The 26804-nt window shown below is 40.6% G+C and overlaps 1 protein-coding gene across 1 annotated transcript in view; it reads right to left on the bottom strand.

The window, feature by feature from the left end:
* Nucleotides 1-3405: 3405 nt before the first annotated feature.
* Nucleotides 3406-26804, bottom strand: part of LOC127573461 (MICOS complex subunit MIC27-like) — a 62033-nt gene continuing 38634 nt past the window's right edge. The window contains exons 5-9 of the mRNA XM_052021708.1: nucleotides 15244-15342; nucleotides 13231-13322; nucleotides 10605-10718; nucleotides 5464-5587; nucleotides 3406-4889 (exon numbers count right to left, since the gene is read on the bottom strand). Of these exons, the coding sequence (XP_051877668.1) occupies nucleotides 4801-4889; nucleotides 5464-5587; nucleotides 10605-10718; nucleotides 13231-13322; nucleotides 15244-15342 (518 nt within the window). The 3' untranslated portion in view covers nucleotides 3406-4800. The remainder of the gene's footprint in view (nucleotides 4890-5463; nucleotides 5588-10604; nucleotides 10719-13230; nucleotides 13323-15243; nucleotides 15343-26804) is intronic.

Raw genomic sequence — 26804 nt, 5'->3', positions numbered from 1 at the left:
ACCAGGCTCAAGGACAGCTTCTAGCCCATTGTTAGAAGACATGAAGGACCTCTTGTACAATAAAGATGAACTCTTAATCTCTCAATCCACCTTGTTGTAGCCCTTGCACCTTTAAAAGTACTGGCACCTGGAGCAACAAACAATGTGCTGGAGGAACTCAGCGGGTCATGCAGCATCTGTGGGAGGAAAGAAGTTGTTGACATTTTGGGTTGAAACCCTGCATCAGGACCCAGAACATTGACAACTTCTTTCCTCCCATAGATGCTGCATGACCCACTGAGTTTCTCCGGCACATTGTTTGTTGCTCTTGGCTGCTTTAACCTTACTTTCTGGGGAAATTCCAACACTTTTCAGCTGCGCGTGATTATTTGGATTGCAGTCATGCTGTTTAATTCACAGCTCTGCATTGACAGGATATCCCACAGCTTCTTGCAGATGTTGGAAATCTGAAGTTAAAAACAAAAATCTGAATATCCAGTAGGCAGGGTGGGGTGTCTGGAGACAAAGAATATATTTAAAAGCAAAAAGCTGCAGATGCTGGAAACCTGAAATTAAAATCCTGGAACTGCTTGGCACATTGGGCAGCATCTGTGGAGAGAGAAGCAGCATTAATGTTTCAGTCAATGACCCCTTCATTGGAATTCATTCACCTGAAAGGAGCCTTCTTGTGGTACAAGAGTGGAAGGCAGGGCTGAGGGCAGCAGTGTGGGATACAGTTGTGGTCAACTAAGGGTTATCCTTCACTGAAGGAAAAGGCTTATCCAGTACCTGTATTTGTCATCCTGTATCAGACCACGATCTTTGTGGAACTTCAGGGAGAAGCCAACAAAGGGACTGTACTTGCAGGGAATTAATACACGGAGTAGAAGGGGTGGAGGGAGTTAACAAAGAGAAACAAGGAGTAGAAGTGTGGAGACACTAAGAACAAATTTAGAAAGAATAAATTTTGATCAAATTACAGATCAGAGATAAATCTCACATTCTGTTGTTGATGTTGTTATCTTTTTGTCTCCAGCTGTTTGGTGACATGTGAATGTACATAGAAAACATCTGTTGTGCTGAGGGCCTTTAACCTTTCCAGAGTATTTTGACGCTCACTGACATTTAAATTCATGTTGTGATGCTAATTTTCACTCTGCCAGGAAGTTTATCCCTCACCTCAATATTATTACAGTCTTGCAGGAAGATGGCTTTGGTGAACAGTCTGCTATCATTGCAGAAGTAACAAAAGAGGATCAAGTCCCAAGAGGTCGCATCGTTTTGTCCAGGATCAGGGACTTCTCTAAAGAACGATTCACTTTTAGCTATTTCTGTTTTTTCTCCTTCCTTCCTTTCTTTGCCCTGACCCTGTTTTACTGACACCAACTTGTGCTTGGGCACAGGTTCAAAAGTGTGCTTTACCAGAAAGGCCATACACCATGCAAAGGACAGTGAGTATTGAAAAACAATGCCACTGGATTGCCGGGTCTCAAACTGTCTTTCCCTCAAGGAAAATTTCACATGATTGATAGTTCCGTGTGAAACTTTCAGAGGGCAAGGTGTTACAAAAGTGTCAGAATCTCTCCATGTACCGGGAATTGAATGTGAATTGATTTAACATGTTACTGCTGTACTTTTTGGGTTGGAGGGAGAAAATGTGCCACTGGAAATGTAAATCCACTGTTTCTTACCCTTCTTACACCAACTTACAAGAACCAGAACCCTCCACTTTCCACCAGTACAATTTTTGCACCTGCAGCGATATCAATGAAATTAATCCATTAATCTTTCCATGAATGCCAAGCAGTAAAACTGAATACACCCTGAGAAACTTTAATAGGCTGCTTGCTGGCATTAAGGAGAATTAATGGGTTCCTTCCGCCAATGTAGTTTTTTGTGAACTAACTGCAATTCCTTGGCTTCAGTTTAGAAACAGACTGATGTAAATTCTTAGTTAATATGCTGAAGTTAATAGTACAGTCGGCTCTACATTAGAATATATAGCAACCACATATTCTAAATCACTTATACATTCTTCTCTCAACTTTCTGCTCCACATTTTGGAACAGTAGTTCTCTAATTTTCAGTAAGTGGCAACAGAAAACAGAATTTACTTTCACCCCAAATCAAAACCAGTGACAATAACACTCCTTTATTTCTATGGACGGCTTTGTCAAGTATTCTTCTGCTATGGATCAATCATTAAATAAGTCTGTTAAATATTTATGACATCGCATTAACACAATTGTTATAAGCTGATCCGATTATTACATTTGCCAAGGTATCAAGGGATGGGGCACAAAAAACACTTTACTTTCCAAGACATATACACACATGCAAATATTAAAGAACAAAATCTGGTAATGAACTAGGGATTCACAAACAGCAGCTAGAAACTTCCATCTGGAAATAGCTTTAAGATTTGCCTATTTAAGTCCCTTCGCCTGCGTGAATATGCGAGAGTTAGGCTTAAAGAGTGGCCACAGCAATCTTCTCCTAGCTGAGAACAAAACTCATACTCGCAGACCCCAGCCTCATCATCAGCAACTCCAGAACATAAAGAACAGGTTTACAGCACTGTTATTCTGTGCATTTAAAGTGATGTGAGGACTGAATGAAGAAAAATGATTTGTTTCTGTGGCCTCCAGTGCGTGAAATTTTGAATTTACAACCAAGGTTCTCTTTCCCAACATTTTAAAGCAGAGGTCCATCTGGTACATTTTCCTTTTGGGTTGCAAGGCATGCACAGTCTTTCCAGATCAAATGGAATAAAGAGGTAGTGGATTAGCATTAGCACCATGACTTGTTTCAGGATGTAGTGCAATGCAGACTGCTAGGTCTAGAAATTCTATTGCACTGCACGATGTTTGTGTGCTGCATAAATAGAGTCTCATTTTCTGCAAAGGTCAGCAAATTGCTCCCAGTTCTTGTGTGCACACACAGTGTGCTTACAGGTGAAAGTGGCCCAAGATTTGTGATGGCATTCAATGGCATGTAACACATATTCTGATAAATTCTGTCTCACCCATATGGGTCATAGAAGCAGGTATTTAGAATGGAAATGAAACCTGCTGCAGGAAGACCAAGAGGACCAACCTCACCAGGTCAATCTTCACAGTCACCTGGAGATAGGGATAACTAAACTGTGCCCATCTGTCGATCTCACTTGACCAAGCCCCAAATATTGTGACCCTTAAACTCACCACCACATCTCAATCCTGACCAACCCTCCCAAGCTCGATGACCCCTTGAGACAATAAAAGCAGAGGTGACACTGTTGTGCAAGGCCTGATCAATTGCAAGCAATGCCTTGGGTGTTGTGTCCAATAGTTTGTATTCCATGTCCTCACACAAAACACACAATGACCCCTGTGCTTCACAGGTTACTGTGCTTTACATGCAATGAGAAAAAAATCAAGGCACTGATTAGGAACTAAATTTATTGGCACCATCCATTATGCAGTAGACATTTTACGCAAAATATCTGCTTTGTCCACAATGATGGACTCACAACATTGATAACTGTATTTAGGATTACATGACAAGTTAGTGTAACGTGTTCCCTCTTAAGGAAAAGCCATAAATATCAAAAAGACTTGGCAAAGCCAGAGTGCACCAGCTCAAGAAATTAAGGCCATGGCTGTTGCACTTATAAAACTGGAGACAAAATGTGCAAGCCACCCTTTAACCAGTTCCTTTTAGTATTTTTAAATTCTTCCTCTTATACTTGCACTTACTTTGGAATGTTAATTCCTTGAGTCCTGAGAAATTCCATCTTTTAACTGGTGCACAGGATTCCTGACGTGCACCTTTCACAAGTGTGTGGGATATTGAAAAGCTCAATTTACGCTGTACTAATAAATCAAAAGATTACTGAAATAATAGTGAACACTAAATACTTTCTAACAACTGCAACTTCCAATTAGAATGCACGCTGCTTTGGCAGTGGAGTGTCAATGCAAGACTGGGATGAACTGAATAGAAATCTTAAAAGAGCCAATTCAGGCTTGGCCTCCCACACTGCGGTAGGATTTTAAGATTCATCTCAAAGCAAGTTTATTTTCCTGATTAAAAACAGAAAGCCATTCTTATGAGATAGATAGATTTCAGCAAGCTAATTCTGGGAGCAGTGTGTAGTAATGAAGACGTTTTCAGAAATCAAAAACAAACCCATGGTGCTGTATAGGAAGATGTTACTTTAATAGTTGTTAACAATATCAGTGAACTTGAAGTTTGGGAAGTAAACTGGAGATGATCAGTAGTTTCATGAAAAATGGGGCAAGTGAGTGGTTCCATGGGGCTCAAGGACCAGATGAGTTTGGAGAGAGAACACAAGGTGATGGAGGGCAACTGGAGAAAATGCAAGTTTGGAGGCAAGATTAATGGTAGGAATGGGGCCAGGGAGCTAACGTTATAACACTTGGCCAGTAAACCATATGATCTTAATCTTAATGATGCTCCTTGCATTTTATTGGAGGTAGAGGAGAAGGGAGAGGGCTCAAGAAGTTTGTAGATGGAAAAGTAAACAATTCCTGTTCTATTTTCTAGATGTAGCCAATAGCTTTACAAAAGGTAGAGTAGACGGCCAGCAATCTTGTGTATTTAGTACATGTGTAGGTTGAATGTATAAAACTTTAAACAAGAGACAGGATTATGAACACTTTTTTTTAATCAGAGATACAAATAAATAGGCATTATACAATAAAGTAACTTCATGCATTAGCATAAATGGTATCATTTGAGGCTCCAAATTTATGAACCTATACACTACTAACAGATTCAAACACCAGAAATTGTAAATATCTGCAGTCATCTGGGCCCTTAACTTCGAGTGGTGTACAAGTCTGTATCTTCGGGATTTGCTTGACCGTGGTCTAGCAAGTCAGGGTCAAGTGGAATCATGAGTTTTTCTGTTATATTAAAAAAAAGTGAACATTACTTCATGCTGGATTTCTGAAACATACTTTGTAAAACCACAGGAAAAAAATCCTGACAATTGAAACAGGTAAAATAAAGAGTGCTATTTCCAGTGTGGAGATACAATTTTTCAATATTTTCTAATCAGTACCTTTGGAAAACATATTAAAGAGAAGCTAGTCTGATATCTAATTGACCTGAGAGAACAATTAGCTGATCCAGAATGGTACCACCATACATTTAGCATTGAATAAGCTACAATGTAGAAGCAGTGCGATAGATTACCTGCAACATGGTTTAATCTTGTGTGAACAAAGAGTCACATTTTCTGAATTACCAGGTGCAGCAGCACAAAAAAAGGGAAGGGAAGGGATACACAGAAAGAAAGAGTGAGCATATGCATGCACACGGGGGGAAAGGGAGAGAGTGAATGATAGCAGAAGAGACATATTTGTATTTAATTATAAACAATAATAACTCCTCCAGCACCAACTACACACAATTCTACTTTAACGAGCAGGTTGTTTATCTAAAGTGGTTCAGAGTTGTAGAAGAGGTGATTAGTACCTTCTGCTGGCACAAAAACAATTTCCGATAGTGTTGGCTGCTGATTCTCTGCCAGTGGAGGGCCATTGCCTTCCACCCTATTAAATCTCTCTTGATTTGGCTGAGGCCCCTGTCTTTTAGTGATCTAAAAAGGAAAAATGAACAAACCAATAACAAAAATGCAGATCTCCCTTTTATCATCCTCATTTTAAGCAGAATATTTCAACATTAGTTCAATAATTCTTGAGTTAATACAAGCTGTAAACTTTGTCAAACCATACACAAGGGACATTTTATTTGGTAGTCAAAGTGACAAAATAAAACTGTCTAGTTCAGATCTTGGCAGACCTTCTGTTCTATGCCTGATATCACCATGCATCTCCCCACAACCCTGCTCAAGCACAACTGTATCCTTATTTGGCCCAAGATGAGCTTTAGCACCTGCACCCCATCTCCAATTCCAGTACACTACTTGAACTATCAGACTCTATCTTCAAAACATCACCACCACTGTTAGTGAAACTCTCATTCAGGCCATTATTAGTTCAGACTATTTTTTTCATGGATATTTTGTATGCTTCAAAGACTATGACCAGGGAGGCTTCAATGAAAAGCAGTAGTCAGACAAGGCAGGGTCATTCTTTTTATTTACAACAGTGGTTAGAAGGATTAGTAATGGCAGTCAGTGGAACGGTATGCTCTTCCTGTGGGAGATCAGGGAGAAGTCATGTGTCTGCCATGACTATGTTTGTAGGAAGTGTCCAGCTGCAGCTCTTTTCAGACCACCTAGATTGTTGGAGCATACAGGAGGCAGAAAGTGTCATAGACAAGAGCTTCAGAAAGGTGGTCACACTGCAGGTTCAGCCGAACAATAGGTAAGTGACTGCCAGGAAGGGCAGACAGGCAGAGCAGGAGTCCTCTGTGGCTATTTTCCTCCCTAACAGGTATACTGCTTTGGATATTGTTTTGGGGTGAGGGGGGTGGTTGGTATCCTGTCAGAGGAAAGTAGCAACAGCCAAATCAGTGGCACAATAACTGGCTCTGCTGTACAGCAGAGAAAGACAATGTCTAGACAAGCAGTAGTGAAAGGGGACTCAACAGTCAGGGGCACAGACAGGTATTTCTGTGGCTGTGAGCGAGACTCCAGGATGCTGTGTTGCCTCCCAGGTGCCAGGATCAAGGATATCTCAGAGCAGGTACAGAACATTCTGAAAGGGGAGGGCAAGCAGCCAGAGGTCCTAGTCCATATTGGTACTAACAACACATCCAAATGATGGTTAGACCGCACTTGGGGGATTGTGTACATTTCTGGTCACCACACTAGAGGAAGGATGTGGTAGCAATAGAGAGTGCAGAAGAGATTACCCAGGATGTTGCCTGGAATGGAGGGCTGTAGTTATAAGAAGAGTTTGGATAGGCTTGGTTTATTCCCATTGGAACGTAGGAGGCTGAGGTTTATAAAATTGTGAGGAGCACAGTTAGGACAGATAGTCACAATCTTTTTCCCAGGGAGCAGTCTAGAACTGGAGGGTACAGATTTAAGATGAGGGGAAAAACTTAAAGGAGATCTGAGGGGTAAGTTTTTCCACACAGAGGGTGGTGGGTATTTGGAATGAGCTGTCCAGAGATGGTGGCAGAAGCAGGTACAACTGTAATGTTTAAAAGGCATTTGGACATGTACTTGGATAGCCAAGGCATAGAGGGATACAAGCCTAATGCAGGCAAATGGGATTAGCGTAGATAGGAATCACAGTGGGCATGGATGAGGTGGGCAGTAAGGGCTGTTTCTGTGCTGTACATTTGAATCAATTCTATGATTCTAAGAGGAGAGATGTGGTGCTGCAAAGAGAATTTAGTGACTTAGTTAGAAAGTTGAAAAGCAGGACCTCTAGTGTTGTAATCTTAGGATTACTCCATGTGCATGTTGTAGTGAGGCAAGAAATAGGAAGATAGGACAGATGAATGTGTGGCTAAAGAGCTGGTGCAGGGGGGAGGGGTTCAGGTTTGTAGATCACTGGGATCTCTTCTGGGGCAGGGGCAACCCGTACAAGGATAGGTTGCACCTGAACTGGAGGAAAACTAATATCCTTGCAGGAAGGTTTGCTAGTGCTACTCAGGAGGGTTTAAACTGGTGAGGCAGTGGGGTGGGACCCAGAATGACAGTGCAGTAGGTGGGGAGGTTGATTTGTACTCAGCCTTATCTTAGGGAAAGAGGATGGGCAAGGTGACAGAAATGCCTGTGCAGGAATTCTTTGGGAACAATGACCATAGTTCAGTAAGCTTCAAGGTAGTCATGGAAAAAAATAAGATTGGTCCTAGAGATAGAGCCCCAAACTGCAGGAAGGTGGATTTCAACAGTGTAAGACAGCACTGGGAGAGGTAGATTAGGAGCAGATGCTACAGGGGAAAACAACATCTGATAAGTGGGAGACAGTAAGTGTTCAGAGTCAATATGTCCCTGATATTATCTGAAACAAAGATGGTAAGATTATGGTACCTTGGTTAACAAGAATATTGAAGGTTTCATCAGGGAAAAGAAGGAAATATGCGTCACGTATGGGAAATTGGTATTGAATAAGTCCTTTGAGGATTGTAGGGGATATAGGAGAGAACTTAAATTAGGAGGGCAAAAAGGAGGCATGAAAGACCTTGGCAAATAGGATTAATGAGAATCCTAAAACCTGTTATTTTAAATGCAAGAGGGTAGCTGAAGAAAAAGTTGGTCCTTTCATGGGGTAATGTATGTGATCAGTGATAGGGAAGATGGAATTTAATGCAGACAAGTATGAGGCAATGCAGCCAGGAAATCAAATTCTAGCAGGACATATAGAGTAAATGGCGGGAACTCAGGAGCACTGATGTATAGAGGGACCTTGGGTTGCAAGTCCACAGCTTCCTGAAAGTGGCCACACAGATGGAGAGGGTAGTGAACACAGCGTTTGGCTTGCCTTCGTAGGCTGAGGAATAAGAGTTGGCATAGAGGGCTGTAGTTATAAGGAGAGATTGGACAAGCTGGGTTTATTCTCACTTGAACATAGGAGGCTGAGGGGTGACCTTATAGAGGTTTATAAAATTCTGAGGGGCACAGATAGGATAGATAGAATCTTTTTCCCAGGGTAGGGGAGTCTAGAACTAGAGGGCACGGTTTAAAAGTGAGAAGGGAGAAATTTAAAGGAGATCTGAGGGGTAACTTTTTCCCCACAAAGAGAGTGTTGGTTGTCTGGAACGAGCTGCCAGAGGAGGTGGTAGAGGCAGATGCAATTACAATTAAAATGCATTTGGACAGGTACTTGGATAGGAAAGGCATAGAGAGATGGGGGTCTGGTGCAAACAAACGAGATTAGTGTAGGTAGATGTCACAGTTGGCATGAACGAGATGGGCCAAAAGAGCCTGTTTCTGTGCTGTATGACTAAATACAGTTAAATGTATGTGCTAAATACAAATGTGCCAAGTTGTTGAAGAACACTGAATTTTTCAATGTACTTTCTGTTGGACAGGCCCAGGTCAGTTCAATGGTTTTATAGCTCAGATACCTTGACTCGGTGGGTAGTCTTTTATAGGATCATGGAATCACTCCTACTTATGAAGCCAATTAATGAAGGAAATTAACTTTTGGAAACTTGACAGATCACTTCTGATCATCATTCAGATTTTCAGAGCTTCCACATGTCTTTATAGGAGTGGAATGTTTAGTTTTAACGGAAAGGACATCTGTCTGTTTCAGTTTACAAAATCTGGCCAAGAAGTGTTCAGTCATGGGTCATTCTAAATAGTTTTATTTCTTCTAAGGGAATTTACTCTGCAATGTCAGATTACACCGATTGCTACAGAGCTGAATTTTTGCAAAGGAGTAAAGGCAAAATCAAAATGTACTAAAAATAGAAAACAAAAATAAAAGATTGGTCAATGCATTTTTATGTTAAAAGCTAGGCTAGTGTTAACTTTTCAGGTGTAATCACTAGAGTTTGCCATGTGACTGAGGTATTTACAACTTTTGTCTCAAATTTCTAATATTTCTTCCATCTGCTCTCATTCCTAGATACAACTCAATCCCGTTAACTTAAAATATTAAAATTTTCCTCTTTTGTCCACATTGATAACCCTATAAATCAGCAAGAGTGAATCAAGAATATGGCTTTTCATAGACAGATACTGCAGCTACATGCTTTGACTAATTAAGTGACAATATACATTGCTGATTTTAATCGCACTACCAATGACCATCGTGCTTTCAACTATCTTGGTCCTCTGCTGTGAAATTTGTTACCTCTAAAAAATCTCTCCAATTTGTTGTTTAAAATGCATTTTTTGACTCTGCTATTGGTCATGTGCCTTGATATCTCCTATGACTCAATGTTAATTTTCTTTTATTAATAATTCTTTTGCTAAGGACTTTATTACATAAAATGCAAGTTATTGCTGACCACACTTGTAAAGGAGTTGGGGGGGCGGGGTGGTGGGGGGGCTGTACATCCATTTTGGTTGAAATGGTTTTAAATTTTGTTCCCAAATTAAGCAGAATGGCTTCACTGTTCAGCCATGTACAGGGGAAAAGAAATGGGAAGTTCTGCACAGAATCTCAGTTGTCTGTCGATGATAAATATTAGCCAACTTATATTACATTATTCATTAACTCATGCTGTTAATATATCTGTATGGATGACAGATGAGGACATTTGTAGGCCGGTGGTGATGCATCCACAGCTCAAGAATCCACTGAATCACCAATGAAAATGAACATAAGAAAACAAGGCACTAGAGATGCTTGCTCTTACAATAACTACTTGTACAATTGGGGATGAGAGAGAAAGACAAGGTGCAAAAAGTCTGAGGGCTGAGGATTGAATCCAATGCCCCTCCCAATACTAAATAAGACAAGAGAGCCAATCCCTGTTAAAGCTGAGGATCATGTTTGCATTTTTGTGTAAAATACAAGTGCTATACCAGCAAGTTTGTATTTAGAAGAGGCTCAATGCAACCTTAGAAAATAATTGTTTTGTGTAGATCACATTCAAAATATATACAGTAAATAAATGCACCACTTTTTAGGTAGCTGCAAGAAAAATTTGTCATTCCTGAAAAGTGCTTGATTAAATATTTCACACATTTCATTCCATTCCAGTCCAAATTAGAGTTTTAATTTGGCAGAAATCTCGTTTACCTCCAGGTTTTCATTCTTTGTCATTCCCTGTTTCTGTTGAGGACTCTCTTTCCAGAGGGATCGAATTGCTTCATAACTCCCCTGGCTGATGGCATACATCTTCTGGCCAGAAAACTAAAGAGAAAAATATAACATTCACAATTTCACTGGTTAAAGTTGCTTCCCCAGCAATAATAGATTCCACTGCTAAACGTTGAAATGGAATTAACACGAACCTACAAAAGACTCTAATTTGGAATGTTTAAAATAATTTTCTTTTTTTGAAGAGGACTACAAATTGAAAAAGTGAAAAAATAGATGAGCTTCCCATATGCTCAAAGGTTAAAGAAAATGGCCTCATTATAAATTATGATAACAAAGTGTTAGCGTGAAAATGTTACATTATATAGTTATTATTCTTAGGAAATATCTGATGCCTTTACATCACTGGGCTTAGCACCTGCATGTAGCAGCTTTCACTTTATAGTGATACCAAACAAATTACATATAAAAAGTTACTCTGGATTAGAGCAATGCATGTTCCTTCCCCTCCCCTCCCAGAAAGCTGACCCTTCTCCCAGTTTTCTTTGAAAAAGATGTTTCTAGATGCACGACTGGAATGTTAAGATGTACCACATATTCAGTCGTTTTGGTTGAAGGGGGTTGCAAAGCCTTCAGCCTTGCCTTTTATACTCAGGTGCTGGACTCCACCATCATTGCAATGATCATGGACGTTCCTCTCAGTTATTCATATGTCTACCATCATTCGTGAATTTTCACTTAAGTTTTGATCTGATCCCTTGCAGTGGCATCACTACTGTTTCAGTTGCCTTACTTTTACATAGGGTAACATTGCAGCTTCAGCAGGATAATGCTCATTTTCTGGTATGCTCATGCTGATCCTGGCATACTCTTACAGATTCCTCATTGAACCTCTGTGGATCCCTGATATCAATACAACGGAAGACAGAGAAATGCTTGGTCCTGAGGTTACGGGCTGCAATGGAATATAATTCCACTGCTGCCACTGATCCCTAGTGCTTCACAGATACTCATTAAATGACTAGATCCACTTGGAATGGTGGTAACTCTACACAAGTTTCTACCCTCTGTTTCTTCCTGCTGTTAAATAGGTAAGAAATATAACCTTGAACTACTCCACCATTCAAATAAGATCAGTATTAATCTTGTGCCTCATGTCTAGTTTGCGATCCTATACCAACAGCCTAAGATTCCCCTTACCAAAATATCCGTTGGTTTCAGCATTGAATATACTCAACTACAGTAGGGGATTGGAAAAAAAATTGCAATCCTGTGTATAAAAAAAATCTATCTCAGTTCCAAACGGCCAACCTCTTAATCTTCAGCTAGGGGAAACAGCCGTTCAGTAACTACTATGTTAATTTTTTTCATTCTTCTGAACCAGAATGAGTATAGACTGATTGTATCTTCATAGGACAAACCTCATCCTGGGATTCCAATCAGGTGAATCAAGTCTAAACTTCATTGTCCCCAAGGCATATATATTCTTTAGGAACACAAAGTGAAACTGTGCACAGTATTCCCAATGAGTGTCATTGGAAGTCCAATATAATCTCAGTAAGTTTTGCATAGTCCTCAAATGCCCTTGAAATAAAGGTTGATGTACCATTTTCCTCACATGTTTGGTCGGCCTACAAACTTGTTTGCTGTATCTCATTAACCAGCTCACCCTAATACCTCGGTATCTCAACAACTGCTAGTTTTTCACCCTTTAAGGAAATACCAGTGAATAATTTCACCTTTTTCCCCCATCACCTGCCACCTTGTTGTCAGCCACTTGACCTATCCAAATCCCTTAAAGGCTATAAATTTTTGGTGCAGTAAACTGGTGCAAGGTTTAGGTCCAACACCAAATCAGGTGTCAACAAAAAAATTGTGAAATGGTTTTCCTATAACAACTTGTTATCATGGACTACTCCTTGTCAGAGAAATTAAAACCAAAATTTGTTTTTCATAATGACTGCTGCTTGTTGGATGGACACAGGAACAGGAGTTGCACAACTCATGGAAAATGATTTAGAGGTGTTATGTGGATTTTTGGCTATCATGGAGGCAAAGAAAATGTCTGGGGACATGGAGGGGTGGACTGGTATATCAGGAAACGGAATAAAAGGGTAGCAAACTGAGGGGGTGGAGAGAGACTGGAAAAATGCTTTGGGGAGGAGGGAAACACAAACTCCTTGAACTATGGAACAATGCAACTGGCCATAGGCGGGCTGAGATGATATTTTGTACACCCAAGTCCTACCCTCTCCTGACTGTACACAACAACGTGGGTCCTTTTTGCCTGTGTAACAGGGTACAGTCAGAGAGGGTGATAGAGGAACATGATCATACCCGGTACTAGCTTTAATCTACTTTATCTACTTTATTTAATTGTCTGAGTTCAAGTCCCCAATTTCCAAGATGGGATTTTGCTGACTTTTCCACAATTTTCCCCATGGAAAAAAATATGCTCTAGTGCCACTCTCTTCAGCCAACAATTAGTCCTCAGGAATTTAAAAACTGACATTTTGTAGGTTGTGTGTGCCCAAAAGCATTGTAAATTCTTTTATTATCTTGAACTACATTAGGTAGGAAAGCACAAGATAGTAAGAAATATTACCTTTGCTACGGCTATAGCTTGCTGAGGGTAGCAAATTGCCATTCCAACAGCTGCAAGTCCCACTGGATATACCATTTTCTGAACCCGTGAACCTGTGCAAATTAAAATCCATTAGTGCAAACAGGCCACAAGAAGGTGACTAAGGTTTTTGTAAGTTTTGGTTAAGCTAAACTTCAAACTGCAATGTTTTAAAGACTATGAGCTTGAATGGGTTGAAGCAAATAATAATACTTTTTATTTGTTTATTGGGTGAAGGGGGAAGTGGTGCATATCAGCTTGAAAACACTTGCTATTCCTATTCAGGTGCAACTCTGTGCTTTCCTAAATTATGAGGAAAATCAGTTACCTCTCTTTTCTATTGTGAATTGTATGTTTGTTTTCTTTGTACTTAAAGGCATCTGTGTGCCCTGAATTACAGCATAGATCACAAGTTTTTGAAAGATGGAAAAATTGCATACTCTTTCAAAGAGAACAATGTTCATCCCCACTGTTCTCAAGTTAGAAGCTGGCATAACAAAACATCAAAAGAAATAATGCTACATTAAGGCCAAAAATCTGAACCCCAACAAGAGTGAGCCTTAGGCACAGTTACATATTTGCATCTGATCAATAACTTTTTGTACTAAAAGGAGGCAGATACTGATGTGAGCATTTTGAGCTTCCCATTTTTTGGGAGAACTCACTCTGGCCTCCAATTATATTTTACAATACCTTGAGCCAGAAATCCAAAATCATTCAATTGTGAAGCAAAGCAGATAAATGTATAGTTAACATGACCTTTTAAAAAATCTCTTTGGAAGTGAATTGTGTAAACATTTGGTGAGTCAAGGCTCAATGTAAAACAGAATGCCCTCTTATTTTCACAACACAAACCAGATTTAACAGTTATGATCAGGTTCATTTAGTTCAACTGGTACAAATTGTTTTCACGTTACGATACAATATCATTGACCTCATTGCACTGCCCCACACTGTGGGTTGTTTCACTTGACTAGCTTTTTTAAAATGCTGTCTCAAGCATTCAGGTCTTTGCTCCCTCACTGCTCAAAGCATTCCATTTTCAAATACAGAAACTGATACACTATGGATCTCTCAGTTTCATTTTTTGCTGTTCACTGCCAGAAAAAAAATCAAAGACTTTCTAAACCAATGAGCTTGAAGTGTTTTATCAATTGTTGAGTCAAACTAATAAACTGATTATTTGGTCTATAATAAAGCTACCGCATTAGGAAAGTAAACATCATACGTTATATTAAAACCACATTTGGGAAAGCACTAAATACACAACAGAAAACAACACAGTGATGTATTACACAACAGTTCTTTTATCCTACACAATAAGCTGCCTTCAAAAGTCATCACATATACTTTTCAAGTGCTTGATATTAAGTTCATGTTGACTGGAGATTAGTGGTAATATTTTACATAAACTTTGTAAATAATAATGAAAACAATTATCTCTACATCTCCAATATAATAAAATTATGCTTCTTTCTCTGTTGAACCTCAACGTGCAACATTTGGTTCAAAGATTAGTGAGAGACCACGTCCACCCTAAAGAAAGAAAACAATTTCTTATGGGCTTTCTGATAATAAAATGACCCATGGAAGAGGAAACTACAGAAATGTCTTTTAGTTACACCAATAAAGATTTAAACCAGCTTCAGAAGCTGCCCTTCAGAATGTACCCCAAATAGAAAGGCATTTTGTAGTCTTATCATGTCAGGTTAATTTAAACATTGCTTCACTTTCACAGCTATATCAGACATGATGACCTCCTCTGTCCTCCGATTCTAAACATTACTCATGTTTCAGATCAACAATACTAGCCAGCTACGTCAAGGCTGCTTAACAGTTAAAATCTGTTCCAAATTTTGGAAGTGGACTGCTTCTAATTAATGATGGTTTGATGATCACAAAAAAATCTAACTGAACTGATGTAACCTGGATCAATATACACATAAATCCAAGAGGTGAGTTCATTCAATATATCCTTACATGATCACAACATACCTTTTGATGCTAGAACTAGTCCAGCCAACCCAGACACCGTTACCACACCCACTCTTGGAAAGAAACCTTCAGGTGGATTCTTGAGAAGGACATAGGCACCTTCAAGAAATAAGAAGAAAAATAGAATATTTTTCCCACCATGTCCTTGGCAGGACATTAGTACAGGATCAATAAAATTGCAACAATATGTCTGAGAACTCTGATGGGAAGCACAGAAATTGAGTAATGAGCCAGATTTAGTTAACAATCTAAATAAGTATCAACAGCAAATCACAATATGACCAAATTCAGCGTGGTTGAAATTGAGGAACATCAAATGAGTATTAAGATCCTAGATTCAGTCAAAGTTGACTTTGATACGATATAACAGAGAATGTACATAATCATTAAGATGAACTTGCTAATGGGTAAAACCACTATTGAGTAGCGAGGGGTGTTGAATAATTTACTGCGAAATGGAACATTTATGCCCACAAGGGAGAAGACCTCCAACTGCCAAAAATACAACCAAAACTAAAGTGCAGGTTCAATGTAAAACTAAAAGCAAAAACAAACAAAAAGGCTGAATGAGTGGAACTTCTAGTGCATGGTAGAGACAGAGAACTGCAAAATCTGACAAAACAGATAGTATGTGGCTACATACAAAGGGAACATGAAAAAAAACTTGCAAGTGATAATAAAGTCAACAAGAAACATTACACTTACAACAGGAAAAAGATACTAAAGTAAGTTATGGTATCGTAATTGGAGTTAAAAAAATGGCAGACATGGTGATCATTTTACATCCGTATTTACAGCGAAAAAAAAACTGCATCCCAGATGTCATGAGACGATTAATATTAAATCAGGGATAGGGACTTGCCAAAATTAACATGGGCTAAAAGCTGACAGCAATGAAGAAAATTATTGCACTTATACAATAACAAATCCTGATCGTTACATGGTTCCATCTCAGGATGTAAAGGAAAACGGTGAGAAAATTCCATTCTCTCCTATTTAAGGAAAGCAAGTGGGTAAACTGGGGAATTAAGAACAGAGTGATTGAGCAACTTCAACATTTTCAGTTGATCAATGATAGCATGCCCAATGAATCTAAGAGAACTCCATGAAGAGATGGCTGATGTCCAAGGATGTTACTTATAATCTCCAAGGAATTAGATAAAGACATATTAAAACTGAAGCTTTTAGAGACTGCAGAAGAATTTATTTTTTGGTTTGGCAATTGATTGAGCATTAGGAGACAGGGAACAAGGACGATGACAGGATATAATCAATGAAGCTCAGCAAGGATCTGCTGGTGGGGTTGTAACTATTCTCCTTGATGAGACAGAAAGCGAAGTAATCAAGTTTGCCAATGGCAATTAAATTTAAAGTGATCAATTCCTGGGGTAGCAGGCTTGTAACGAGAGGAGATTAAGGTGATTGGGCTTATGTTAGAGTCACACAGCATGAAAACAGGTCCTTTGGCCCATTTGGTCCACGCTGACCAAGATACCCATTTAAGCTAAGCTAACCATATGCCTGCATTTGACGCATATCCCTCTAAACCTTTCCTATCCATGTACCTGTCCAAATGTCTTTTAAATGTTATTGTGCCTGACTCACACACTTCCTTTGGCAGCTGATTCCACAGACATATCACCCTCCATGTGAAAAAGTTGCTTTTCAAGTTCCTATTGACTTAAGTTTAGGCAATTAAGAAGTGATCTTATAGAAACATACAAAACTTTCACAGAGTAGATGCAGGGTTGATCTTTCCTCTGGCTGGGGTGTCTGGATCCTGGGTGAGTCTCAGAATGAGTTGACCATTCAAGACTGAAATGAGAAGAAATTTCTTCACACAGAGGACAGAGAATCCCAAGAGGGCTATGGGGGCTATGTTGTGAAGGATTTTTAAGATAAACATCAAAATAATTTTCATATCTTAAGGGAACTAGGGTTAATGCAGTAAAGCTATATTGAGCCTTGACTGCTTTGAAGGTTGGAATGACCTTGTCCTGCTTCTATTTCTTGCATTAATATAGTAAACAAATGGGAAAAGTGTGGCAAATGGATTTCAACATGGGCAATGGGAGTTTGTGTACTTCAGACCAAAAATAGATAAACCATTTAGAAAGCGGTCTAGTTTAAAGTTAAAAGAAATGGAAACCCAAGGTACCAAAGGGTTTGCGGGAAATGTCTGTGTAAGTTAGTCAGTAAAGTGTCATGAACAGGTTCAGAAAATAATGCTGCTATAGACTGCACATTTCAAAAAAATATTATTTTAATAGAAATTGCCTTGCGTATGGTTGTGCAAGGTAAAATTTTCAAATCTGCAGACGGAAAAGAGATAAACAGTGAGGAGGATAATGAGAATGCAAGAGGGCACAGACAAGTGCATGACAGATCATATTTAGTGTGAAAGGAATCATTCTAGTGTAAAATAACATGGATAAAATGGTACAGTTTGAAAGTGTGTAGACAGAGTTTGGCTTTCCAACCCGAGCCCAGCCGCATGTTGGATGTATATTCTACTGAACATTTGAGTTGGGTCAGGGTGTGCTGGCACAGCTCAGCACTTTATCCAGGGAGGATGGTTTGTTCAATGTAAATGCATGGGTTCTGTGTTCTTCAAAGTGAGTTATGTGCACCAAGTCTTTCTTCCCCCAACTTTTCCACAAATGTTTCTGGGTAGGCTGAGATCAGATATGGGAAAAAAAATGTAAATACATGGGCTTGGGTTGTATTTGGATTGGTTGTTTGAGTTTGGGTTGGGTTTTAATTTTATATCTGACCAGATATCTATGTGTTTATGAAGGGCTATATTTGCATAACTCTTTGAAAGTGGCAGGATATGTCATGAGTAAAGAATATGGGATTCTGGAATTCCTGACCCAGTGAACTTGTGTCGTCGTGTCTTGACTCCATTTTGTCCCCCTTGGTTCAGTCCCTTTCCACCTACATGTGTAACACTTCACATGCTCTCCACCACTTCAACAACTTTCAGTTCCATAGTCCTGACCGCTTCTCTTTTGGCTCCTCCCACTTTCTCCAGATCAAAGGTGTAGCCATGGGCACTCGCATGGGCCCCAGCTATGCCTGCCTTTTCGTTGGCTATGTGGAGCAATCCATGTTCCAAACTTACACTGGTAATGCTCCCCAACTCTTTCTCTGTTACACCGATGACTGCATTGGTGCTGCTTCCTGCAGCCCTGTGGAGCTCATCAATTTCATCAACTTCTCAACCAACTTCCACCCTGCCCTCAAGTTCACTTGGTCCATTTCTGACACCTCTCTCCTCTTTCTTGAACTCTGTCTCCATCCCTGGAGACAGATCATCTACTGACATCTTTTACAAACCCACCGACTCCCACAGTTACCTTGACTACACATCTTCCCAGCCTATCAACAACCTCCCCCCTTTGATTTCCCCCCCCCCCGTTTTCCCTTATCCCTCTGGCCCCTTAACCCCTTCTCTTTCCTCTCCCCTGCCCATCACTTTCCTCCATCTGGTTCCCCTTTATTCCATGATCTATTGGGTGCTCCTATCAGGTTCCTTAGGAGAATTTAAAAAGGTAAATAAGGAGCAGCAAGTCTGGGACTTCATAGGCTGAGGGAGAGTTGGAACGCCATGTTAGTGTTCTACAAAACATTGGTTAAGCCACACTTGGAGCATTGCATGCAGGTCTGGATGCCACACTATAGGAAGTTTGTTACTACGCTAGGAAGGATAGCCCTTCGCCTCCTCCATCTGTCACCTCCCAGCTTCTCACATCATTCTGTGAAAGACAGCTGGGAATGCAAGGGTTAACAACTGGCAATGTCAGGGTTAATGGTATGTTTCTCATTGTCAGTGGGTTCCCAGAGTAAAGAATGATCTCAGGCATGGTGTGATATTAGTTTTGTCTAGTTTTAATGCCAGGTGTAAGTCTGAAAGTAGTAGTTTTTTAGACATATCTTGTTATGCTAAAAACTTTATGTAAACAATTGCCTGTGCAAGTGTAACTTCCCACCTAGCTTTCCCATGAAAATGGGTATAAAGATACGAGTCTTCTTTAAGTGAGGATCAGTACAGAGCTAGGGTTACACTGTTTACTCTTTCTCTGTATCCTCCCACTCCCGCTAGCGAAAACTAATAAAGCATTTATCATAAGTTCTTTGGTTCTGCTGTTGTCTGATTCATTACAGAGCGCGGGTGAACTTTGACAATTCCCACCCACCCCCCCGCCCCTTCTCACCTGGATCCACCTATCACCCGCCAGCTCATTCTCCTCCCCCTCCCTTTTATTCTGGCTTCTGCCCTCTTTCTTTCCAGTCCTGATGAAGGGCCCGAAACGTCGACAGTTCATTTCCCTCCATAGGTGCTGCCTGACCTGCTGAGTTCCTCCAGCATTTTGTGTGTGTTGCTCCAGATTTCCAGCATCTGCAGTCTCTTTTGTGTCTCCATATTCCTTAACAATTGGAAAGTTGAATTGTGATCATTTGTTATTTAGGAGAATTTAAAAAGGTAAATCTGGGACTTCATAGGCTGAGGGAGAATTGGAACGTCATGTTAGTGTTCTACAAAACACTGGTTAAGCCGCACTTGAGGCATTGCATGCAGGTCTGGATGCCACACTATAGGAAGTTTGTTACTACGCTAGAGAGGGTACAGGTAAGATTCACAAGGATGTTGCCTGCATTGGAGAGCTTGAGTTACAGGGAGAGATTGGATAGACTGAGCCTGTTTTCCCTGGAGCAAAGGAGGTTGAGGTGACATAATAGAGGTATATAAATTATGAGAGGCATAGATATACAGTGCTTTCCATGATAGGGGTGTCTAAAACTAGAGGGCATAGGTTTAAGGTTAGACAGAGGAGGTTTAAGGTTAGACAGAGGAGGTTTAAAGTTGATCTGAGGGGCAAATATTTCACACAAAGGCTATTTGGTATCTGGAATGAGCTGCCAGAGGTGGTGCTGGAGGCAAGAGCAGTAAGAAAGTTTAAGAGGCATCAGGACAGGTACTTAAATGAGCAAGGTATAGAGGGAAGTGGAATAAATGCAGGTATTAGCATAGATGGGAACGATGGTCATCACAGACACAGTGCACTGATGGGCCTGCTTCTGTGCTGTACAACTTTATGACACACTCACAGGAGCAGGGATGTTTGCTAATACTTGCAGAACATTCACTTCCACCTGCAATCTAGCAGAAAATGAAGACATCCATCCCTGTCAACACCTAGCCAGGTAAGTGGCAAGTAAGAGTCATGTCATACAAGTGTCGGACAATGATCAATAGAGTTTAAGTACCCATCCTTGACATTCACTCACGTTACCATTGCCAATATCCTGGTCATCAATGATCAAAAACTCAGTGGAGTAACCACATAGATAGTATAAGAGTAGATCAGGGGCTGAATATCCTGGAAAGAGCAACTCACCAAGGTTAAAAGTGGCAGCTGTTTGGCATCTGGGAAACAGTTGGACAAATTAAAATAATGACTTCCATGCCCCACTTAAGATTTAAGGATATTACTTATTTTGCATCAATAGAGCATTAACATGTTTACTATGTCTGGTTTATAGGTTCAACCTGATTCCCCAAAGTCTTTGCATCATCCAGAATGTGATGGAAAGCCCCAATTCTTTGGGTCAGTGAAGCTATGACACTCAAAATAAAACACCAAGGACAAAGATTAGAACCTCATCTACCACACTAAAATGCGATAACCTTGCTCTCCAAGCTCCTGCAACAGCAGCTCCCAGATCCACAAACTCTACCACTAAGGACAAGGACAGTAAGTGAATGCCAACACCACCACCTGCAGGTTCCTCTCCAACTCACGTGCCATCCTGCCTTGGAAATACATCACTTTTCTCAAGGCCCATTAGGGGTGGCCACAACCTGTAAAGTGATGTTCTGCACCTCAGCTACAGAATGTTTTATTTCTCTCTACTGCCCTTTTTCATCTGCTATTTACACTCTTCCACACATAACAGCTGTTAATTACAAGCATTCATTTCCTTATCTGAGATGACACCAAAAGCAATTGTGTTACCTGAATAACTTTGGTCTCCACCATATAACTCTCCATCTTTTGTTCTCTTCACTCCTCCCTTCTATGCAACTTAAATTATGCTTGTTTTCTCACTTTCCCAATTCTGATGAAGAGTTACCGATCTGAAACATTAACTTTGTTTCTCTCTCCACAGATGTTGCCTGACCTGCTCAGTATCTCTAACATTTTCTCTTTCATTTCTGATTTCTAGCATCTGCAAATTTTTATTTTTCGAAGTCTGTACAGGGCTGGAAAGGTTGCTCCAGTTTTTGAAGCATAGGCCAATTTTGATTCTGTCTTGACATTGCAAGTATTTCATGGAAAAATCTAGTTTCCTCACATGCTCCTTTATCTATTACATATTTGATGCCTTATCTAGTATTTCAACTTTAGTCAATAATTCATTGGTTCCATAGGGCTTTGCTCTTTTTCATGTATTGCTTTCATTCTTCAATAATTTCCTCCAATCACAATTCACTGACAATTCTGCTCTGCAATCACTGATCTTTTCCAGACTGCACAAAATTAACATACATAACAATCAATCTACTCACAAAGCAATGATGAACCACCAAGACTGACTCCCTATACACCAGATATAGTGCTTTGCTTTATCAAAAGAAAAACTTTTCTTTAATTTCAAAAATAAACTTAAATCATAATAAAAACACACACACACACACACATATATATATATATATATCTCTATAAAATTAAGATTTCTTTATTAGTCACATATACATCGAAACACACAGTGAAATACATCTTTATATACAGTGGCATGCAAAAGTTTGGGCACCCCTGGTCAAAATTTCTGTTACTGTGAATAGTTAAGTGAGTAGAAGATGAACTGATCTCCAAAAGTCATAAAGTTAAAGATGAAACATTCTTTTCAACATTTTAAACAAGATTAGTGTATTATTTTTGTTTTGTACAATTTTAGAGTGAAAAAAAGGAAAGGAGCACCATGCAAAAGTTTGGGCACCCCAAGAGATTTGAGCTCTCAGTTAACTTTTACCAAGGTCTCAGACCTTCATTAGCTTGTTAGGGCTATGGCTTGTTCACAGTCATCGTTAGGAAAGGTCAGGTGATGCAAATTTCAAAGCTTTATAAATACCCTGACTCCTCAAACCTTGTCCCAACAATCAGCAGCCATGGGCTCCTCTAAACAGCTGCCTAGCACTCTGAAAATTAAAACAAATGATGCCCACAAAGCAGGAGAAGCCTATAAGAAGATAGCAAAGTGTTTTCAGGTAGCTATTTCCTCAGTTCATAATGTAATTAAGAAATGGCAGTTAACAGGAACGGTGGAGGTCAAGTTGAGGTCTGGAAGACCAAGAAAACTTTCCAAGAGGACTGCTCGTAGGATTGCTAGAAAGGCAAATCAAAACCCCCGCTTGACTGAAAAAGACCTTCAGGAAGATTTAGCAGACTCTGGAGTGGTGGTGCACTGTTCTACTGTGCAGCGACACCTGCACAAATATGACCTTCATGGAAGAATCATGAGCAGAAAACCTTTCCTGCGTCCTCACCACAACAGAAGTTTGCAAAAGAACATCTAAACAAGTCTGATGCATTTTGGAAACAAGTCCTGTGGACTTGATTAAGTTAAAATAGAACTTTTTGGCTGCAATGAGCAAAGGTATGTTTGGAGAAAAAAGGGTGCAGAATTTCATGAAAAGAACACCTCTCCAACTGTTAAGCACGGGGGTGGATCGATCATGCTTTGGGCTTGTGTTGCAGCCAGTGGCACAGGGAATATTTCACTGGTAGAGGGAAGAATGAATTCAATTAAATACCAGCAAATTCTGGAAGCAAACATCACACCATCTGTAAAAAAGCTGAAGATGAAAAGAGGATGGCTTCTACAACAGGATAACGATCCTAAACACAACTCAAAATCCACAATGGACTACCTCAAGAGGCACAAGCTGAAGGTTTTGCCACGGCCCTCACAGTCCCCTGATCTAAACATTATCGAAAATCTGTGGATAGACCTCAAAAGAGCAGTGCATGCAAGAAGGCCCAAGAATCTCACAGAACTAGAAGCCTTTTGCAAGGAAGAATGGGCGAAAATCCCCAAAACAAGAATTGAAAGACTCTTAGCTGGCTACAGAAAGCGTTTACAAGCTGTGATACTTGCCAAAGGGGGTGTTACTAAGTACTGACCATGCAGGGTGCCCAAACTTTTGCTTCAGGCCCTTTTCCTTTTTTGTTATTTTGAAACTGTAAAAGATGGAAATAAAAAAGTAATCTTGCCTAAAATATTAAAGAAATGTGTCATCTTTAACTTTATGCCTTTTGGAAATCAGGTCATCTTTTACTCACTTAGCTATTCACAGTAACAGAAATTTTGACCGGGGTGCCCAACCTTTTGCATGCCACTGTGCGTGTGCGTGTGTGTGTGTGTGTGTGTATGGACACACACACACAAAAAGGAAAAACACAGATTCATGGTTGTTACATTCAGTAGTGTAAAACGTAAGGAGAAAAAAAGACACACAAACAAACGTAGCTCCATTGCCACTTATGTGGCTCCCTGAGGTGATACACCTTTCATTGTTTTTTTTATTCAAAATAAACTTTATTCATAATAAAAGACAAACTATATACAATTACAAAACAGTGTAAACCTTTACATTCTTGTACAGATCATTCATTAGTGTTACCTTTCCCAAGCATGTGAGCACCAAGTGTCACTACGTACTGAGGTTCTACCTGTCCCTGGTGTTGCGAAGGATAGGCCTGGCCCCATGGCCACAGGGCGTCCCAGTCAGCTGGACGCTGCTGTGCTACCTGTCCTTCGTGGAAAAGTTCTTCCAGACCAATACCTTTGACCACAAGTCCATCAGGCAGTGGTCAGCATGGAACATCCTGCAGGCACTGCAGGAGAAGGACTCAATGGATACTGTGCGGTGGTTCCCTGGGCAGACTGTCCAGACCATCTGGCAGAATGTCTCATTGCCAGAACTCACCAACAAGCACCAAGACCTCGCTTGGCTGGCGGTGAGAGGGGCCCTCCCAGTCAGACCCTTCCAGTCAGACCCTTCTGGTATGGTGGAATCTCACTCCCAGTCAGCGCTGTCCCCAGGAGGACTGCGCTGGGGACGAGACGATTGCCCACCTCTTTGCAGGCTGTAGGTTTGCGAGGAGGGTGTGGCGAAAGATGCAAGGGCCCTTGTCACAGTTCATCTCCAGCAGCAGCGTAACAGAGGATTCTCTAATCTATGGGCTGTTCCCGGGGACACACACAGAGACGGACATCAACTGCTGCTGGAAGGTCATCAACTCGGTGAAAGACGCTCTTTGGTCTGCCCAAAACTTGTTGGTCTTCCAGCACTGCGAGATGTCCGTAGGGGAATGCTGCCGGCTGGCACATTCCAGGCTGCAGGAGTACGTGCTGAGGGACGCACTGAAGCTAGGTGCAGCTAATGCAAAGGCTCGGTGGGAAAGGACTACAGTTTAGGGTTCTTCTGCCACTGGAGAGGGAGGGGCGGGGACAGGCGAGAAAGCCCCTAAATATTGTAAATACGGGACCGGGTAGTTTCCAGGGAGCCACACATGTGGCATCGGTGCTGTTTTTCATTTATATATATGTGTATATATATGTGTATGTGTGTGTATATATATACACACACATATTTATACATCTTTCATTGTTCCCTAAATCTTGAGTGGGGTATGTAAGTCTTGCTCTTTTAATTTCTCAAACGCTCTAACAGCTACCACTTTTTACTTTTGGTGACTTCAATCACATCTTCATCATCCCGTCAATCTTAAATGAAGATTCTGTATCTCCTCCAATGCTACAACTATCTCAAGGAAATGAAAGGTTTTTCATTTCAACACTTTTTTTTAAACATCTGCTCAATTATAAACAAGCAGTTTTCCTGAAATCGGATCTTTCCTCCAGTGTTCCATAACCACTCTTTAAAGTCAAAAGGATAAAACAAACTAGCCTTCTGCTAGGCACTCATCTTTCTCCTTCCCTTTCCATTACAGCCTTATGACTTTCAACGTGCTGTCATACCTCTCACCATCATTTGTCAATATCTTCAACCATTGTTCTTACCGAGCACAAAATTTTAATCATATGCACCCTTCATCTTCACAACCGACTCATTCAACTGTTGCCTACTTGCCTATTCCCCTTTTAAAAAAGGCTGAAAAAATCTTTACTCCCTTCAACTTTACAACCATCAGGTTTTGAACCTCCATCTTATCACATGACCAATACACCTTAATTAATCACGCTTTCTTTCAATTTTACCATTCTACAGTATGACCATGGCTTATCAGAGTTTTCTCCCCCCTGTTTATTAAAGTTCCATTGCAGCTTGAAATACATGCACTGGAATTAATGTATTTTCCAACTTTTCTCTAATTCAGGCTATCATTCTGATGAAACACTGCTGTGAAGGAATGGAATTGCATTATCACTTTCCTTTCCTATATTTAAGACAATGATCTGAAGTAAAGTCATTATGCAAAGATCCAATGCTCTCAAAATCCACCAAGGACCATGTATTAATGGAAAATCTGCTAGTAGGCCAACAACCTGTCTTCTTCAGCAGTCTATTGGGATTGAGGATTCCCTGGTTCCACTCAGGTTTTGTGAGTTCTGAAGTGACTGATGAGGCCACAGTAAGAATTGAAGACCCTTCCACAGATGGAGCAGGAGGAGCCTGACAGGACAGGTGTGCGTATAGGTTGTGTGGTGATGCATCCATTGCGCCCTTTATGCATAGCTCAGGTATTGTTGATGCATGGGGTTGATGTTCTCAACACCATACTGAATGCTCCTTCATTGATTTGTGTGGTCAGAGGCCTGGGATTCCCAGCAGTTAGTGGGATGTCACATTTTTTCAAGGAGGCTTCACAGCATTGATGTACAGAGGGATCATAGCGTGCAAGTCCATAGCTCCCTGAAAGTGGCAACACAAGTAGACAAGGTAGTAAAGAAGGCATCCGGCACGCTTGCCTTCATCAGTTGGGGTGCTGAATACAAAAGTTGGGAAGTCATAAAGCTTTGGTCAGGCCACATTTGGAGTATTGTGTGCAGTTCTGATCACTGTGTTACAGGAAGGATGTGGAGGCTTTGGCGAAGGTGCAAATGAGTTTCACCAGGATTTTGCTCGGATTAGAGCGTATGAGCTATAAAGAGACAAACTTGGATTGTTTTCTCCAAGGCGCTGCAGGCCGAGGGACGACTTGATAAAATGATGAGAGGCATTGATGGGGTAGATAGTCAGTCTTTTTCCCAGAATGGAAATGTCAAATACTGGAGGGCAGAGGTTGGAGGTGAAGGAAATTTACATGGCAAGTGTTTTCACACAGAGAGTGGCAGGTGCCTTGAACACACTGCCAGAGGAGGTGATGGAAGCAGATATGACAGCAATGTTTAAGAGGCATTGAGGCAGGCACATGAACAGGCAGGAAATTAATGGATATAGACAACATGCAGTCAGATGTGCAGGTCAAATTGGCATCTTGGTCGGCGCAGACATTGTGGGCCAAAGGGCCTGTTCTTGGGCCGTACTG

The sequence above is a fragment of the Pristis pectinata genome, chromosome 8, assembly GCF_009764475.1.
Source record: "Pristis pectinata isolate sPriPec2 chromosome 8, sPriPec2.1.pri, whole genome shotgun sequence".
Classification (NCBI taxonomy): domain Eukaryota; kingdom Metazoa; phylum Chordata; class Chondrichthyes; order Rhinopristiformes; family Pristidae; genus Pristis; species Pristis pectinata.
Note: the sequence above shows the minus strand (reverse complement) of the source record. Positions and strands in the feature narration are given on the sequence as shown.